The 19,922-nt window shown below is 41.5% G+C and overlaps 1 protein-coding gene across 5 annotated transcripts in view; it reads right to left on the reverse strand.

Annotated features, from left to right (window-relative positions):
* Positions 1–19,922, reverse strand: part of CACNB4 (calcium voltage-gated channel auxiliary subunit beta 4) — a 221,513-nt gene that overhangs the window by 117,384 nt on the left and 84,207 nt on the right. The window contains exons 1-2 of one of the 5 annotated variants that reach the window (XM_031451402.2): positions 7,472–7,763; positions 5,389–5,548 (exon numbers count right to left, since the gene is read on the reverse strand). The exons of 3 other annotated variants lie outside the window; for them this stretch is intronic. In XM_031451402.2, the coding sequence (XP_031307262.1) occupies positions 5,389–5,394 (6 nt within the window). In that variant the 5' untranslated portion in view covers positions 5,395–5,548; positions 7,472–7,763. Of the gene's footprint in view, positions 1–5,388; positions 5,549–7,471; positions 7,764–19,922 lie in introns of those variants that run through there. One more of the 5 variants, XM_031451399.2, reaches the window with a different exon arrangement.

A 19,922-nucleotide genomic window follows, 5' to 3' on the forward strand; every position in this document is an offset into this window, starting at 1 on the left:
ATTCCTGCAGTTTTCCTATTGACTAATCGTTGTTTTTAGCACACCCCCAAATAATGATGAGCCGGAGAAAAGTTTATAAAGCAAGAAAACATCTAACAATCAACATTAATGATGATTAAACATCACAACAATCACCAAACAATTACTTAAAGATTTTTTTGTCAACACTGTCCTAGTGTACAACTAAGGAAAGGTAGAGATAAATTAAAGAAAAATTCTCTCTCCTGGATCATCAGTCAGAGTTAGGAGAAGCTTACGTCTCAGAAAGCTTCTGCCTTTGATTTTTTTTTTTTTTTTTTTTTTGCTTAGAGATGAGACTCAAGTATTTCACTATGGGCTAGAAGTACACCATGGGTACTGGCAAGCAAATGAGCAATAGAAAAAGCACCCATTTTTGGCTTCTAGAGTTAGAAATCTAAAATTTTAAAAATCTCCCTTTTCAAACATCTAGTCCTTTCAAAGTCCACTCAAAGGTGCCACACACACCTTCCTCCTTCAAAGATTCTGAAAAGGCTAGACATCGAGACTCAAGGTCCAGATCCTGACCCATTCATGTCAAAAAGCAAATGGCATACAGTGGCATCTGTATCCCAAAGAAAGAAACTGCCTATCAGAAAATGCAACAGAATTTTGCATGTGAATAAACCTTTAGAAATTATCTAGTCAAACCTCTTTGCTTTGCAAGAAAGAAAATTGAGGATTAGGATGATTAAATGACTTGCCCAAGGTCACTGCTAAAAAGTAGCAAAGAATCTCCAACTTACAGCGTTTTTTCAGTTATACTCTACCATCCCCTCTTCTGAATCAAAATACAACAAACTAATCATAAGGCCCTAGGAGATGAGTGCATTCTTTTATTCGTCAACCACTATATTTTTGGAACTCACTATCAAAAACCATGAGAGTACTCCGAAAATAAACCACAGGATTTGGTGGGAATATCAAAACCTGCAGAGGAAGGGATACATTTAGCTCCCAAAAGTATAAGCATATTCATTATACGTATTATAACAATAATAACAGCAGAAAACATTACATGCTTTAAGAGCTTTACACCTGTTAACTAATTTAGTCTTCAAAACCACCCAGGACGCAGGTTCCATTATTATTGACGCTTCAGGGATGCGGAAACTGAGGCCCAGAAAATTTAAGAGATGTACCCAGGGCCACAAGATAGGAAGTGGGGAGCCAAGACTTAATCCTTGATGATCTTGACTGAGTGTTTGTTCTCAAATCACAACACTAGTACACCACAGATACATGTTTCAGAATACAAAGTACAAAAAATAAACTCAACATTTTCCTGGCTCAGAGACATGCTCAGTAGAAGATAAAGTTTTTTCCGTTTTATGGAGGCTAAAAAAGATTGAGATACACTTTTAACTATAACCTTATCACTCACTGACCTTTTCAACAAATCTGCTAATAGAGTCATAACATTGAAAGTCAGAATCTTTCCTATATGATGCTCAAGCTAAAAAGAAGAGAGGGATTCCAGAATAATAGGGGAAAAAAGGCAAAATAAGAGAACTAGTTATTCACAAACTACACAATCAAGCTCCTGAATAATTGACAGCTGCCAAATACTCATGTTAAGATGTCTTATCTTAGATCAATTTCCTTGAATGAAAAGGGAATGAAAGCAAATTCAAAACATCCTGTTTTAAATGTAAGACTTTTCAATATTTCTAAGAATAGATGCAAAAGGAAAAAACATAGGATAGGCTACTGTGGCATCATTTAAGAGAGAAAAATATTTATTACTAAAACCACACATTTGTGCTATAAAAGAATATACAAATGCAGAGCAAGAACAAGGATGGGTCTATTTAGATCTCAAAAATTGCCCTGTGAGCTATCTGGGCCACCTTCCTTCTGTCTGGGCCACACGGTTTTATCTTTGACTCTTCAAAGTCCTGAAAATTTCAAAGTCCAACGTATAAAACTCTACAGCTCCCAACCCCCTTGCCATTATTTTATATGAACTGTAAACTCCCTTGAGTTTACACACTCCAAGTGCCCCGTCCTCAGTAAGGGGGCTCCCATGCACCTGCTCCATGTGGCCTTGCCTTGTGCAGCTGCTTTTACAGTCCTCCTGGCCTGATGCAAACACATCACAGGCACCTAAGTCAGCCTGATATAGATCAGCATATAGAGTCCATATCTACACAGCTTTCTTGGTATAATTTTAAACTGAGCTTTATGGAAATTGGAGCTCATGACTTGATTATTGTAGTGGGAAAAGGAAAAACAAAAAAACAAAAAATGACAAGTTCAGTTCTGTTTTCTTGTCCTCCCTGGGTAGCTTAGTTTACCTGGGCAAGAGATGTGTAAGGGAGATGGTGAACTGAATGAGAACAGTCCACACAGAACGAAGACTCAGGCTGAACTCTGATGGAAAGGGAAGAGCTAAGGCAATGTGATGCCGCTCCACCTTCACCCTAAAAGCATGCTTTCTTCATCATTATTGCAGACCTCCCTACGGAGCACCTTGCACTGCAGAATAATGTCATGTTCACTATGCACACATGGAGTCACAAGACCATATTGTAAAGTCCTGACTGACTCATCACAATCTAACAGGAAGTAGAACACCAGCAGGAAAGCAGACACAGAAGCCCCTGAGGAGGGGAAGGGATAGATCCTAACGCTTCCCAATGTCACCAGAAAATGGAAACTACCAAGAAAGTGGCAAGACTGACCCTGGAGAGGTAAACTCACGGGTTCATATCAGGTTTAAGGAACTTCTCTCTTTAGCTCCATGACAATTACAACTAGAAATTGTTTCAATATATATTTTAGAAAGCCATCATTGCTAAGGATTGATTGATTGATTGAAGAGAAGGTTCTGGTCATCATTTACACCAAACACCAAAATCGCTCAGCTGAATAAAACAAGTTGATTTTCTTAGTCAAATTTATTACACAGACCCTAAGCAGCATTTGGTTTTCCTCTCTGGCCAGTGGTGGATTCTTTTATAGAACAGGCCTCATTCTCTACAAATAGGCCAGAAAAATTTTCTGACCCCAGAAAGGATCTCCTGATCTATCAAACCATAAAGACTTCTGGTTTAAACATTTCCAAAAGCAATCTAATCCTTAGTATCCCTGGAGTGTTTTTCCAAAGGTCCCTAAACACACGAAGCCTTCTGCGTGAAGTTCATCCTCCTCTCTAACAAGCGCAAGGACATATCTTCATATTTAATAACTTTATTATATCTTTGAAAGTGGCAATCCTTTATTCTCTCAGGGTTGTGTTGCCTTTCACCCTTCTTGGGTATCTTTATGTCAAAAGCAGTCAATTTGCCTTCTCCAAAAGCTCTATGGCAGAAATCTCCCACTTAGCATTAACCATCAATTGGCAAAGCATGGAGCATCTATATATGACTGTATGTGAATGGACAAGGGTGTACAGTGTGTGTACACCTGAGGGTATGCAGACATTTAGACAAACATACATAGGTATACAGCTTATAGAAAATGAATAGTTTAAATAATTAACATCTAGTTCTCCTTATAATATAGAGGTACATATAATTTACAAATGCACTTTAATATATACACACAGATATTACATACACACTAGATTTTGTGAAAATCTATCTACCTTCACTTTAAGATTTCTAATAGTATTAATGAGTATACTATGGCTTCTTTCTATGATTGCAAACACTTAAAAGAATGTATTTTCCTCCCTAGCAAATGCCCTGAATTATGATCTGATCATCTTTTTTATTGAAAAAGATCAGGTCTCTCCCTCTACATACTTTCAGATTTAAGCATTTGGAAATGGAACAAATTATGTCAGAGAATCAGCTATTAATTTTATGAGCAGTTAAGTCTTGCTTCACTTTACAAAATACTCTTAACAATCTGTATTTCATTTAAAATGCTCAAAATTCCAGAAGGTCCACGTAGGAGCTTTAAATTTCGCAAAGCATCTCCTGCACAGGCCAGTCTAGTCCTAGTGCACTCAATATTCTATTGAGTGAGAACACGATTTCACAGAATACAATACACAGTAGCAGGTTTAGAAGGACATACTTACATACATACACAACAACAGTCTGAAAGGAGACACAGTAGCATGTTAACAGCAATTACCTCTGGGTGGATTTTAGGCAACTTTTCCTACTTATCCACTCCTTCCATTTATCCCTACAAGAATATCCCTCCTATTGTTTGTCTCTGCTGAATGAAAAAAATCTTCTCTTTTAAAAAAAAAAATTGGGGGGAGGGAGGAGATAATTAGGTTTATTTATTTATTTATTTTTAGAGGAGGTACTGGGGATTGAACCCAGCACTTTGTGCATGCTAAGCATGCACCCTACCACTTGAGCTATATCCTCCCCCCTTAAAAAAAAATTGCTCTTATAATGATTTCACAAACATCAAAAGACACAATGAATCTATTTACAAAAACATGTATACCAAAGAGCAGATCTACCAAAATCAATTGTGCATCAGATAAAAAATACATAGTCTATACTGGGGGCCCAGCCAGTGAAAAGTATCTTAGCCACCAAGACCTGAATGAAGACCCAGTGGGAGCGGGAAGGGGGGGAGGGAGCACCCCTCCCATAGAAGACAGCTTTGTGAGAGTCTGTGCGTGATTGATGCAACTGATCTGGGCTGGGTATGGACCCGTTCAGGAGTCACACACTCCATCATCCATGTCAAGGCAACAAAAGGAGTGATGTGACATTCTGCGAGGAGCCTTGCTGTGGGGCACCGAAAGGTCTTTTGCACTTCCTTTAATCCTAAATGATGCTGACACTTAACTACCCTCCCAGAAACCAGAGCAGAAGTTAACAGATTTGTCCAAAAAGGCTCCAAAGGACTCAAGAATCTAAAATGCCCAGACTTAAGTGTGTTCCAGCGCGACCCCTGTTCCTCTCTCTTTATATACGCGGTACCTGAAATACACAGGTTAGGCAAAAATCTAGGGTACCAGCAGTATACTATCTACCGCTGGACCAGGTTCTTAAGAAAAATCTCACATCACAGTACCAGAATCTCTCCCACACTGCGGGGAGGTGAGGTGCTTCCAGTGTACAATAACGCTTTATTCTTATTCAGAATAAAATATCAGTCCCCAGGCAAGATGATTTTATGACAGGCTGACTGTGTGAACGCACTCAGGATAATCACTTATCAGGGGTTAAACCCCGCAGTCCCCACAAAGACATTTCCAACTGCACAGAGTGGTGGGACATATGTGGGTGGCTTCCCCAACCCCCGCCCCCGCCCCAGGGAAGTGCCGTACTCAGCTTTTAGTGCCTGTGTACTCTCGGACTACAGCTGGCCGTCTGGGTAAAGCCTCGCCACACCTATCCACCAGACCTGCTCCGAGAGCTCTGCTTCGATCTGGGCAGACCCCACACTTACAGCCATAAATGCATTGGCATTGGGAAAGACGGCTGAGGATGTGGCTCTCCAGGTGTGGCTTTATGTTTCACTTCACCAGGTCAGCTATTTAGGCCTAGTCTTCTCCACTGGCTTGAAGCTTTGTTCACACCATCTTGGGTAACACATCACATTATTCTTCCTTATAAAAACAAATAAACTTAAATGAGCATTCAGAGACAGTTCACCCCTCGGAACACCTCTGCCTTCCCCCTCTGATTTATGGGATACGTCTCCAAGCCCACCCATTAGAAAGCCTCCCCTACTTGCAACTGAGGGTGGGCCAGGTGCCTTTCCTCCTTCCTCGGGTTCCCCACCTTCCTTGCTTCTGCAGATGTGCTAAGTCTCTCAGCCTGCCGGCCACCACTGAGTCACCAAGAGCACAGCACTGCAGTACCTAGCACTACCCACCATCCACCACCACCACTGGCTCAAATCACTGCCCTCGGCACCTCCCCCCGAAAAGCTTGGCCGTCCTGTTAGGCTGGACTGAAAGGGGGAAAAAAAAACTGTTTTCATACTTATAATGGCTCCCCTCTGAACCAGTGCATCCAAAATTTACACAGTTCTGGAGAACCAGGTGCTGGCTACATCAGTTCCTAGCCGACTCTGGTCAGAGCAGCCGGTTTCTCACATACCCTGTTTATGCTGCAATTAGTCCAATCCACTTTAGTTGAAAACCAATGGTCGAAAATAAAAGTTACAATTCAATAAGGCATCACATGTTTCATAACTGAGTGTGGAGCAAAGGGGCCAGAGAAATCATCAGCTCCCCTGAAGGACCCAGCCAGGGAGGTCTCTAGTTTACTCAATTCCCATAGTTGCAGTCTCCATCCTCCCATCCCACCAGTCAATGTGGACCTCCTCTATTTCAGCCACCGACGTCTCAGACTACAGTCTCTTGCAGTGCACTGACAGTCTGATCATTTAGGAGCAGCACGTTGGGCAACACAGAGACTTTGCGGAAACAGAGTTGGAGTTAGAAGCTGACACACAGACAGGAAGGAAAAATGGAATGCCTTATCAGAACAGAGGTTTCTATCTTTCACAGACAGCACATCATTTGATACATACGTCTGCACTGACGTACAGCATAGGTTTTTTTCTTTCCTGTTATAATCTGTTTATTTGGTGGTTTAGCCAGAGAACCTTATATAACACATTCCCGTTTCAAGTGTAGCAACATGTATGGCAGTGCACCCATATAAAATTCAGGCTCCGCACAGCAGGTCCCATTAGGCACCCCAAATCATTCTTCCTTGCAAGGATTCTGTATAATTGATGAAAAATCAAGAACTACCACTAGCACTAATAAAAGAAAGATTCAGTAATCAGCTTTACCCTGTATTCAAAAGCTAGCAATCAGATGATTTTAGGGATTTCTGAAAACCGTTTTCATCCTGATTTTCATAGATTACACGAGCCTGACCTATGGAGGGAAAGGAGTCCAGTTTTGTAAGCCAAAACACACGTGAGCCTACTCTGGTGCTCCAGGGTAGAGTACAGGGACATACTCTCTGCCTCTGCACTGGGGTGTTATATGACCACAACCTTCACATCTGATTTCCTTAACAAAGAAGCAGGAGATCTGCACCACTTGTCTGGCCAGAAAGCACATAATACAGCTACAGCTGAGGAACTTCCATTCATGCTAGCTCAATAAACAATGTGTATTACATAATGAATGAGCCTCTTCTGTGAACCCTGCTACTGGAAAACATAGGCACTTTCTGCATAGTTTAAGCCAGTCTACAAGGAGCAGTTCACCCCGTGAGCTCAAACGTGAACCAAGTAATGTATAAATCCAGACAGCTTACACTCTCAGATGCCTCTGTTATCATCCTAATTTCTTCTTCCCTTGACGAGAAATTATATAATAAAGAATTATTTCAGTTAACTCTAAACTACACAGAGAACATTCATACAGCAGCCAGCAAGTACCCGAATGATGCTGGCTTTCAGCTCCATGTTCCCTGCGTTGCCTAAGAAATAAGGGTGGGGGGGGGGGGTAGTGGGAGGAGGAAGAGGAGGGGAGAGGGAATCAGCTATCTATGAAAATACTTACAGCCTCCGAGTCTTCAATTCCATGCAGGTACAAATTGTCATACATGGAGGTCTGATAATCCAGAGCACCTCTTTCAAGGCAAAAACAAAATTGCTACAGAAGCCACAGCTAGAGGTAAAGATAGAAAAGGCCTATTTGGGAGGACTGCACCTGCCTTATCAATTCCTGTGGATTTACCAGGCAAGATGCTATTCATTCACATCACACAGGGTGAGGTTATCCCCAGAGGCAGTCCAGACCTGGCATTTTATCTGCCTTCCCAATACAGAGCATAAAAAAAGCAAAACCCTTCCTCGACCACAGACTGGTGACTGAGCGAGGAAAGCGGCCTCTGATTGGCTCAGCTCCCCTGATTCAGTCAGCTGAAGATCGCTCCCTCGGAGAGCGGAGGGCCACTCGGAGCACCCTACCAGGCAAAGAGCTGCTTCCTATTTCGCCTGTATCGTAGAGTTCAGCAATAAACACTTATCAGTCTCTAAAAGGCTGCTTGGTATGTAGGGAAAGGCAGGCTAGTGAATACGCTAAACACAACTGCTCATCTCTTAATTAAACTCACAATTGGAGGGGGATGCAGGAGCAGCAGAGAGATTTTATTTTCAGAGAATATCATGTAAAGACAGGTGAACAGATACTAATCTCTAGCCAACATCTGTACTTAACAGATTGCAATTTAAGTCAAGCAGGCAATAAGTCATTTAAAAAAAATTTTTTAAACCAAGATAAAAGAAAAATAAAATAAACAGATGGTAGAACTTCTTGTGCGAATTTCTACTGTAAAAGTTTTCAGTATTCTCACTGAAATCTCTCTGCCTCACTGGCAAGAAAGAACCTCTGTGACCCAACTAGTGAAGTTTGAAAATGAAGCCAAAAGCTCTCAGAAGCCTTTATTTAGATGCAAAATGTTTAATGTCTTTTTGGTTTGATTTTTTTTAATCGCCTTTAAGCTACAGCCAGTGGTTTAGCTTAAATCCTTTCCCCTCCAATGCTTAGACCTTTAATATTCCTAAAACAGCACTGATCTTTCCCCAAAAACCCAAACAGAAATTTCGGACTCCCTCCTCTGTTCCCACCACACCACAACTCAATTTGACCTAGGACAGGTCCCACACTAGAGATTACCTAGGTACTTTCAGCTTTCTGGTCAACCAAGAAGGTACTGCAGCTTTGAAACATGAGAGCTCTATAGCTCACTGTAAAAGAAGCCAGCTAAATTTGGAAAAAAGAAGTTGGTGAGGGGGCAAAGAACATAATCCAGAGAAGCTGCATGACTCACGGGGGTGAAGCAATGACCCAGAAACTCACAGGCTGTGTCCCGCATCAGCTTCCCCACTAATTGGTTGGATGACTCTGGACCAGTCACCGCTTCTATGGGCTTTAGTTTCTTCACCTGCCAAACTGGGGTAAGAAAGAACTCAGAGAAAGAACTCTGCAAATCTAAAGTGCAACATAAACACTTACCAATGACAACCCTGCTTTGTCAGCTGGAAGGCATTGGCTACAGTTCATGGGAACTCAGCACAGGAGTAACTGGCTGGCCCTGGACCTAGGAAATGAGGCCTGTCCTTCCAGCCAGTATCTCTGAAAAGAGTAACTCTTAAAGGAACAAACCTGACTCACAAAAAGCAACACAAGAGCTGCAACTGCTGAACAAAGCACAGGTCTTCCAGGTCTGCACTGACCCACTAAGTTCTTTGAATCACAGCTGCATACCTGTGGAACAGCAGCAATCCTTTCAAAGATAAAAGATGCCAAGGGGGCTCACCTGTCCTTCAGAACCCGAAAATGGTAGGGTTCATACAGAATGTCATCTGGGCCTGCACCAGGGGAGAATGGCAGAAGAGGATGGGTACAATTGGCAGGATTCCATAGGAGACCCAGTGCCAACCCTACATGTTGACAACTGTGTGTCCTGGAGCAAGTCACCTCCGAGGTAAGACTCAGCTCTCCCTTCCATCAAGCAAGAGGACTGGGTCCAAGGATTTGTAAGCTCAAATTTACTTTAATTTATAATTATAGCCATGTGATACTTCAGCCAGAATCGAGGCAAGAGGGTCTTTTTTTCTCCTTAGATTTTCCAGATTATTTCCTTATTTTACCATTTCAATTGAGAGTATAGATATTTCCTGAATATCTTTAAAAAGGAAACTAAATTAGGGGGGCAGGGAGATGGGGGGAGAAGCAGTTCACTTCCATAATTCACCAAGATGTGAGAAACTGCTCCCTGCTGGCAAAACTGTGCATGGCTCAATTCCTCTCCTGCATTTCCCTACAGCCAATGGAAGGGTCTAAAGAAAGTCTTTAAAGAACAGGCTCATTTTGTGATATACCAACGTATGCAGTAAGGAAGTCTGACACAGGGTGAGAGGTCAGGAGGGAGCCCCAGACCAAGCAAAGCAGCCTGTGGTTACTCCCAGCAACCCTATACCCAAACCCTCAAGGACTAAGAACAGATGCCTGCTTACCAAGCGGTTAGAAAAATACTGAACAAACTATGAGAGGTGGGAGAACCCCAAAGGTCACCTAATCCAGCCCTCATTTTAATGCTCAGAAAGGTTAAATTGTTATATTCAAAGCCATCATTTTCTATACTTAAGTGTTCCTTTCCCACTCACATCTTGAGGGTGTTTGCAAGATAAGGAAGGAGGAGCAGTGGGTGTGTTCCTAGGAGGAATTTGGCAAAAATAAGAAGAGGCCACTTTGATAGGAGAACCCTATTTTTCCCACTCTTCTCATTCTAAAAATTCTCTAAACACAAGTCATTTGGTCATCCACAAGCTGACAACTGAAAAATCAATTAATAGAATGGGGAGTCTGCCCCTAGCATTTGGATCTACATAGAATAAGCAGTGCACCTACAAGTCACTAAAGGTTTCAACCCAATATGCAGGCTGATTCCAGAGGAAGCCGGCAGGAGACTCAGCCTGGACTTCCCCAAAGGAACTCTGAGAAGCTCCCAGAAAAGTGAACTTGGAACTCCAAGAGGATCTTGGAACTGACTATTTCTGTCCCAAGATTCTCTGAAGTGAGAGTGGGCTGAGAAGTAGCGAGAGGTCCCTGGGAGCTTCCTAGGCCTGTTTCAGACCATCTCAAGCCCCTAGCTTTGGGTGAAAGGGCCTGGGGATTCCATCAGGTCTCTGTTCTGAGGGCCAGATCTCAAGGGTGTCATATTTCACTGCAGCAAGAGGGATGGTCACCCTTTTGGTCTTGATATGAAGAGTCCTCCAGTCCAGTCATTGGTTGAGAGGATGAAAGAGAAACCATCCCTTCCCCGAGTCTACTTCTCTCCCACTCCAGGCTACAGTGAGGACCAGTCTGCAAAGCTAGAGACTTATCTTGTGTCAGTGTTTCCCAGTAACTCACCTACTTCTCATTCCTTTGGAGTAGCCTCCAAAACTATACAGCCCCCAAAAGGCTGCCTCCCATTTTGAGGTTGCTCTGCTGACTGTGTTTCTGACCCATTTCCTTTCAACTCATCTCTCATTACGATCAACAGTTCAAAGTTCAAAGACCTTATGAAAAGGCATTGCCTGTGTGATTCTATTTTCTAAATTCCACATGATTTATTCCACCCTCCAATTCCAACCTCTTGGTGCAGAGGTTGTTCTTGCAATTTGACAAATGTCTCAACTGAGCTCAGTTCAGTGGAGGAAATGGTATGGTCCTCAACAAATCAGGGAAGCTCTTTTGCATCTCAAGGCAACATTCAGTTAGTTTTTATTGGCTTCAGACTTAGGGACATGGAGTTGCTTTTCCTTACCTGGGCTGGGCTTTGTGGTACAGCAAACCTAACGAATTGACCATGGAACACAAAGTACAAGCATTTTGGAAAGGGAGGAGAAGAGGGAGGGAAAAGCCAAGAACCAGATGATTAGCTCTGAGTTTTAGATAGCCACGGTCAAGACAACTGGTACAGATTTGGAAACAAACGGAAATTTTGCCATCCAATTTTCCACCCAGATTTCTCCAGAATTTAACTTTCCTAAGCCAGTGTAGTTATGTGTTCTGCAGCAGGACTCTGTGAGGTCAGGGAAAAGACAAAGGACCAGTATTTGGACTCTCATTGGCTCCATGGGCTAGAACAGAAGCCCAAGGCCTTTGCCTGCCAGTTCAGCCTTGGGGATTATTTTGCTCTTCGTCTTTAAGTTTTGCTAAGTGGCCATAGCGACCTAGATGATTTTCTCCCTCTTCTTCTCTGCAAGTGCGTATCCACTCGTTTGCGTCTGGAAACCTGTATGGTATTGTGAGCGTTAATATTGTAACCCCCATTTCCTCCCTGATGTGCTTCAGACAGGTGGTTTCAGCAGGGCAGACAAAGGAGTGAAAGCAAAACCAAACCAAACAGTGTGATCAATTCCCTTTTCAGTAGTCCCCCGAGTTTCAAGTTAGACCTTACTACCTAGGCGCGCATGTTCTTAAGTCTCTCTGGGCCTCATTGGTAACATGGAGATAATAAGAGTTCTGAAATAATGCCACTTCCAGCAACATGGATGGACCTAGAGATTATCATACTGAGTGAAGTAAGTCCGACAGAGAAAGATAAATATCATAGGATATCACTTACAAGTGGAATCTTAAAAAAATGATACAAATTCTATTTACAAACCAAAATCAGACTCATGGACATAGAAAATAAACTATGGTTACCAAAGGAGAAATGGTGGGGAAGGATAAATTAGAGAGTAGGGGATTTCAAAAAAAAGTAATGTAAAACAGACATGGAACATTTGGACATTTTATTAAAGCATAAAAACATTTAAACTAGTGTACCAGAAACTGACTCAACATTGTAAACTGATTGTACTACCATTAAAAAAAACCAATTTAAACTACTGTAAAAAAAAAATCAGGGGGTGGGGATTCACAGACACACATTACTATATCTAAACATACATAGTATATATATAAAATAGATAAACAAGGACCTACTGTATCACACAAGGAACTATATTCAATTTCTTGTAATAACATATAATGGATCTGAAAAGAAAAAAACATGTATGTATGTATGTACATGTATAATTGAATCACTTTGCTGTACACCTGAAAGTAACATGGTAACTCAACTACACTTCAATGAAAAAAATTAAAAATTAATTGATTAATTAAATTTTTTAAAAAATAGAGTTTTGGACTGAAGGAGTTAATGTATGAAAGGAACAGAGAAAGTGCCTGGCACATGAGAAGGCAGAGGGAAGAATCAGTCCTTTTTGTAAGGAAGTAGTATGGAATCAGGGCCGCCTACGTCGCCCAGCTCCAAGCCGCTCCGCCCTGCCCTGCCACACACACACACACACACACACACACACACACACACAAAGGAAGCAGTATGGATTCAGGGCCGCCTACATCGCCCAGCTCCAAGCCCCACCCCTGCCCCACCACACACACACACACACACACACACACACACACACACACACACACACGCAAGGAAGCAGTATGGGATCAGGGCCGCCTACATCGCCCAACTCCCAGGGCACCCCTCTCCCAGCACTCCCCTCTCTGCCCCACACACACACTGCAATTTGTGAGAATGGTACTCCCAGGCATGGTGTGACAGGGATACCTTGGAGCGGAGCAGTTACCAGGAGGGGCTCTGGGGCCAGGCAGCCCACATATCCAGTGCCTCTTCCCAGCTAGATGACACACAGTGAGCTACTCTGACTTTCTGTGCCTCCACCTCCTCATTTGTAAAATGAGGATTACCCCAAGATTATTGTGCAGGTTAAAAGCCTTGATAGAACAAAGTGCTCAACCAATGTCTGTACAAACTCAATGCTGTACAAGCATCAGCTGCTTCTTCTCGTCTCTGGGTTCTGGCCTGAAGCCCTGGTGCCCTTTGCCTCTAGGGTGGGATTCCTCATCCCTGCCCCTTATGCTGGCCTGGTCCTCTCAGTCCCCACCTGGGTCCCTTGGCTCAGCCAGCAGAGCAGAGACCAGCATCCTGCCTCCTGTTGCCCTATTTAACTTCCTGCCAGCCTCCTCCCAGCTGCCTACCTGCTTCATCTGGCCGGGCTGACTGCTCCTTATGCTGAAGCTGGCATGTCCTCCCAGGTCTCCTCAGCCTGACAACACATCCACCCTTCAGCCCCCTCGCTGAGCTCTGCATCTTTCCTGTGTGTCCTGGGATACTCAGCACTTGCCCATCGACCTCCCCAGGGGCCTGGCCCCTCACCAAACTAGAGTTCTGACCTCCATCACCCCCACCAGCCACTCCTAGACTGCCCCAGCCCATCACAAACCATTGCAAAGAGAGCACCCTGGTGAAAATCCTATAGCACATGCTACAAAGGGTTCTTATCAAGCAGCTAGGAGGAGAGTGAGGAAGACAGAAACAGAGAGAGACAGGGATAAAAAGGCAGAGACCGAAAACCCTAGAGACACTCAAAGGAAGAATGAATATATGGACGAGTTTCCTCCTCCCTGCCATTCTTGATGGCTCCAGGAAAAAATAATACTTCATAATTCATAAAAGAGTGAGTGTAGGCAAGGTAAAAAATTCCCATGGCCTATTCACTTGCCAGAAAATGACAGATCCCTCCCTGTGATTGACATATTACTCAGAAATCTCTCGCTTTCTGAAATTTCTGTTAAAAAAACTGCCAATCTCTTGGCAAAAACATTCCCCATAGCCACAAGTTTCATCAACACTACACAACTTCAGTTTCCACTCTTCTTCTGCCAAAACGAGCTGAGGAGACTCGTCCAGCTGGTCTCCTCCCTGTTGCCGATACATAGTCTAGCTAATATTATCAGCGCTAATTTAATCATCGCACTTGCCATTGCTGACGGCTCTGCACTATTTTAAAGGCTGGGAACTCGAAGATCAGCAAGACCTGACTGCGTCCTCCTGGAATGGGCTGGAGATCCTTAAGACAGAAGCTGTACCAAGGAGATGGCTGCAATCGAAGCTCTCACACTTCGAGAAGCTCTAATGAGAGCTGAAGAGTAATTTGATTCCTTTATCTGCAAAGCTTCAGCAGGGGAAGCAGGAAAGGGGTAAGGAAGAAATCAATTTCACTCATGGAACGGGGCAGTAGTGAATCAGCCACCAAATTACTATATGGCCTCGGGCAAACCACTTCTCAATGACTCCTAATTTGCTATAAAGAGTAAACAGTTTTATTTTTTGAAATGTAAAATTTATGAAATGTTGTTTTCTACTTTCTGACTGCTTTTAGGTAGAAATTTATGTTCTTCCCTCCCAGGGGGAGTTTTTCTCTGATTTAATAACACGGTGTTTTTACAGATCCATTCGGTCATCCAACAAACATACATGAATTCTTATCAACTACCTAATATGTCCCCCAAACAAAAATCCCATCTTGTCAGCTCCTATTTGAAATCTTTTGAGGTTTCCTGTTGCCGTTCAGGTGAAGACTCAAGTCTTTAATATGGTCTAGCATGCCCCAAGCATTTCTCTCCTCACAGCCCTAACTTTGTACCTCTGACTCCAGTCTCTCTTCTACAGCCAGCCTTCTTGAACATATCACACCCACTCCCATGGCTGGGTTTTGTCTATTCTGAGCCCTTTGCCTAAACCCCACCCCTCCTCCACCCCACCCACATGAACACGCATTAGCAAAGTTGATGAGTTAATATCCGTCTCCAGAATGTGAGTTCTGTGGGAAAAAGAATGAGGCAGCTTCTCACCATCATATGCCCACTGCCTAGCACAGTGCCTTGCACACACGCAGCTTTAAATAAAGATGTGAATAATTCACAATGGCCCTGAACTCTTGACTACTTCTGCACTTTGGCCGCCAAAACAGTGCAGGGACTAACAACAAAAAAAAGTTCACAAAATGAAAGTGAATTTTTTTTAACATTTTTTGTTATTTATAATCATTTTACAATGTTGTATCAAATTCCAGAAAGTGGATATTTTTTACAGCTAAGAATACCCAGAACACAAACATCCCTAGAGGGTTCTCAAGAAATTGTCTTCATGCCCTGACTGGTCCTGTTCAGATTTTGATTCTTACAAAATGCTGACAAAACCAAGATGGTGGTGGGTTAGAGCAAAATCCCTCCTCACTCCCTCCACCCACATTAAAAACGGAACACTGTTATGTAAATGTTTAGCCACAATAAGTCTGTTAATTTTCTAAAACTAAAGATTAGGAACAGAAACAAAATGTTGGTAAGCTAAAAACACTTATAAATTGCCAACTTTATACTGCTTTTTCAGAGCCCAAATGAATTCAAAGAAAATCTTCAACGCTACTGGCTTTTTAAATTGAAGTAGACCACTACAAAGAGAAAAATATTCACCATCTTTTAGCGAAGCCCATAAGGATTTCCTCATGAAGATTTTCAATATAACTTCTCTTAGTTCCTAATCTGTTTGGTCATTTCCTTTGCAGTACTAGATGGAAAATTAGTTGGAGCACTAAGTCCAAAGCCTTTCCCCAAGAGGCACAAATGGAAACAAGCTGAGTTACTTGATCTAAATTCCAATTTTCAGAAGTGATTCCTGCATTAAATATTCAAGGAAAATAACAATCATCTCTACAGAAAATAGTGTAAATCTGGGGACAAATAATAAAAATAACATAATTTATATTGATAGAAAACAGACTGAAAAAATTATCAATCATCCTCTATATCTGTAGGCATGTTTCATAAACCCAAAAGGATTATTAACAAACTAAGCAAAAATAGACTGGTCACACACACACGTAGACACGAAAGAACACTGGGCTTTGCAAAGTTGTTTAGCAATGCATTTTTCTTAATAACAGGAAGTGATTTCTCAAATGTTCAAGAAAGATAGGTTGAAAATTAAAAATTGCAATATCCAAATAAATATTTAGGTGCCATGTATCTTACAGCAGCTCCAAACTCACTGCATTTCTGAATCTTGTGTGGTAAGTTAAGCCATAAAAACTACATGAGCTTCTGGTCTTGTATATCTTAGAAATCTATTTTCTTTTAAACTGGGAAAGGCAATAATATCACAATTTTCAAAAACAGTAGTCCAAAATAAATTATTTCTCATAGTCCATCTAAATTATTCTTTCAACCAGCAAGTTAAATAAATATAAAACACTACAAGATAGTAAACAACTAGTTAGTTTGGAAACAATATCAAATCACAATATTCCATAGGTTTCCTGGACTCTACTAACCACCCATTTAAACCTACAGATCACATGAGCATGGACCAGCTGTTTTAATACAATTTGAATATTCAGACATGCAGTGAAAGAGATCCTAACAGACACTAATATTTCACTCCAGAAGGCAAGGGGGGAATTCATAAACACGTTGTTATGGATCTCAGAATACTATCAGCCAGCATTAGGAAAAGAACATTATTAGTAGGTGTTCAGATTTACCTAGTTTAAGGAAGAAATTAAGAGCTTTTCCCTGCCAGGTAACTTGAAAGCTTTCCATTAAAGAACTGAACTAAAAGACAGGAAAATGACCTATGGGCCTCAACTAATGCAGGCTTACTTTTGATAAAGATATCTACTGAAATAGTAAGATGTTAACCAAAATGGCAACTTTGGAAATCATTATCCTACCTTCAACCCAGCAAAACTACTAAAACTTAGGGGAAAAGAATAAAAGGTCCAGGAAGAGGAGGGATGACCAAGCTAGATCATAGCGAGCCCAGTCCTTGTCATTTCCTTTCACATTTAGCTGTTGGTGGTTGTGTTTACTTCATTTAACCTTATACTTGATGAACATAAAACAGAGAGAGTTGAAGGCTTAAAAATCATGGGAAAGTTTCTTAACATCACACAACTCTGAAACCACAAAAGAAGAGAATAAAATATATTTTTCATTGTATTTGTCCTTCTGCCATCTCTGCTTTACAGCATCTTTCTCACTATATTCTTATTTCATCCACTCGTTACACTTTCCCCCAAACACGTGCTTATGATCCAGCTTCCTGCTGCTTCTGATGCTTGAAAACAACCTAAGCATTTTTATAGTCTACTGAAAGTTTCCACAAATCTTCCCTTCGAAAAATCAACTCTCTACGAGATCTTCCACTGCCAATTCTTCCACAAAATTTTTGTTTTTTAAAGCATTTCCTATACTTACTTTTCTGATGACAAAAGTAAAATAAGTTTTTTTTTTAAAAAAAATGGTATTGTAGAAAACTTGCAAAATTCAGAAAAGTATAAAGACTACAATAAAAATCTGGAGTCTTAGTACTGAAACATGATTACTATTAATACTTTGGTATCTTTCCCTGTATGCATTTTGTTTCACATTTAGAACATGCTATATGTCGACCTTTGTATTTCTTAACAGTAACAGTGCAGGCATTTTCTTACATTACTAAAAACTTCTCATAAACATAATTTATTACAATTGTATAATATTGTATCATATGAATATACTACATAGTTCCCACTATTTTGCTCTTATAAATGATGATCAAATTATATTAGTCTATAATTCAGATTATTTTCTTGGGCTAGAATGTAGATATTCTTAGGTCAAAGCGTAGGAATGTTGTAAGTCTCTTGATCACACTGCCAAATGCTGTAGAGAGAGATTGTACCAATATACATACTCACTAGTTCACTGTGAACTGCTAACTCTTAGCCCAATCATCAGCAATGGGGCAATGGGGCAATGGGAGACCTCAGGGTCCAATTTTTTTTTTTAATCTGTTAATTTGATATGCAAAAAGTGGCATTTCACTACTGCTTTAATTTGCACTTTTGGCCAATAGACATACATATGTGAATATATATAATACTGCACTTTTTCATAAGCATGTCAAATTTACTGTCTCTGAGTGAGGAACTTTCATATCTAAGTAACAGAGATTGTGATGCTCTTGTCTACAGTCTGTTTTTGGAAAGTCTTATGAAAATGGCATCTGAGGCAATGGCTCTCAACAATGGCAGAAACCAGAATCACTTGTGGAGTTTTTTACAATCCATCTACTCCCTAGAAATTTAGACTCAATAGAGGTTCTGTCATCTATCTTTTCTGAAACTTCCACTGCCATCTTAGTAGGCAACTGAATGAGAAGAGCACCGGGTGAGACTGAAACAGTCAGGTGAATGAGCTACTGAATGCGATTCCTTAGGCATATGATGAGGAACATTATGCCCTAGACTATCATTTTATTCCATGGTGCTGACCTTACATCCATAAAGCAACTTATGACCCTGGGAGATCTACTTTTACCAAGTGACATAACGTTGCCCATATCTCTTAGTCTCATTTCTAAGGATGACCTCATTTCACATGAAAAGGAAGTATTCTAAATACTGGTGTACCTTTTGTTGATACACCCAGTACTTGGCAGAGGTATTTACACAGTAGACAGGATAAGCATCTGGTGTGAATTTCCAAAATGGCACCTCTTCCAACTCAAGGAGAGCCTCTCCCTGTATTCTGTGGGCCAGGGATAGGGTAGATATTATTTACTGGTTATGCTGATGTTTAACAAAACATGAAATCCAGCTAACCCTTGGACACACCTACAGTCCCACTTCCATCTCTAAACAACTAACTACTCCCCTTCACACTAGGAAGCATCAGTCTATGGCTGTTGACACTGGTGTCACATGGCTTAGCATACTTGTTAACCTGACATAACCTGGGCTTAGGAAGTGCCTTCTTCTCATTCTCAGAGCTAGGTTAGCTAACATAATAATGGGGGGAAATACGAGGGGGGAAAAAAGAAGTTCTGATGTTAGAGAGAAAACTTTCCTCCATATCAACTCTGGTAAACCCTAGTTGGCTGAAATATACGAGCAGTAGAAGCTGGGGCCCAATCAGACTCTCCTCGCATTGCTTGGATCCTAGGGCCACTGAGAGCCTAGTCCCCTACTGGGGGTCACAAACTGAGCAGCACAAGAATCTCTGCAAGAGTTGTTCCAGAGATTTCCTTCCCTCTCAGGTGCTAAAGGTGGTCATCCCCCCTCCCCACCACCATAGAGAGACCATTCTGGAAAGGAGATGGCAGGACAGTACCAAGTTAAGTGCCGAGAACCAGTACTTACACTGTTGGGTCAGGATGGAGGAGTAAACTCGAGTCCTTGACAAATGCATGAGTGGAAAAGTCACTTCAATTTTCCAACAAGAAAAGTAAGGGACAGATTTTCAAAACTAGATAAAATATGAGTCCAAATGAATTATTTTATCTATTCTGCAGATAAAGTCCCCAAAGTATCGGTAATATCATGCCAACCACCTTGGGCTCTTGGTACAAATTAATTGACAATGATGAATAGGTTATTTGAACTTCAAAAATTAAGTCTTTATGCGGCCATGAATTTTCTTTATGGTTTACAACTGCAGCTCAAGGGGGTGCTTCAGTCTCTGGGCACGGCTAAGTTCAGAGAAGCAAAGTGAACACTCTGTTTCGTTCTGTTCATCTCTCTCCAGGGGCCACTTTGCCTGCCTTTGGATTGTTTCTGCCCTGGACATCATCCCCAAAAAAGCCTCAGGACAGAAAAGCTTGGAGGCCACC

The sequence above is a fragment of the Camelus dromedarius genome, chromosome 4 (genome assembly GCF_036321535.1).
Source record: "Camelus dromedarius isolate mCamDro1 chromosome 4, mCamDro1.pat, whole genome shotgun sequence".
Taxonomy (NCBI): Eukaryota; Metazoa; Chordata; class Mammalia; order Artiodactyla; family Camelidae; genus Camelus; species Camelus dromedarius.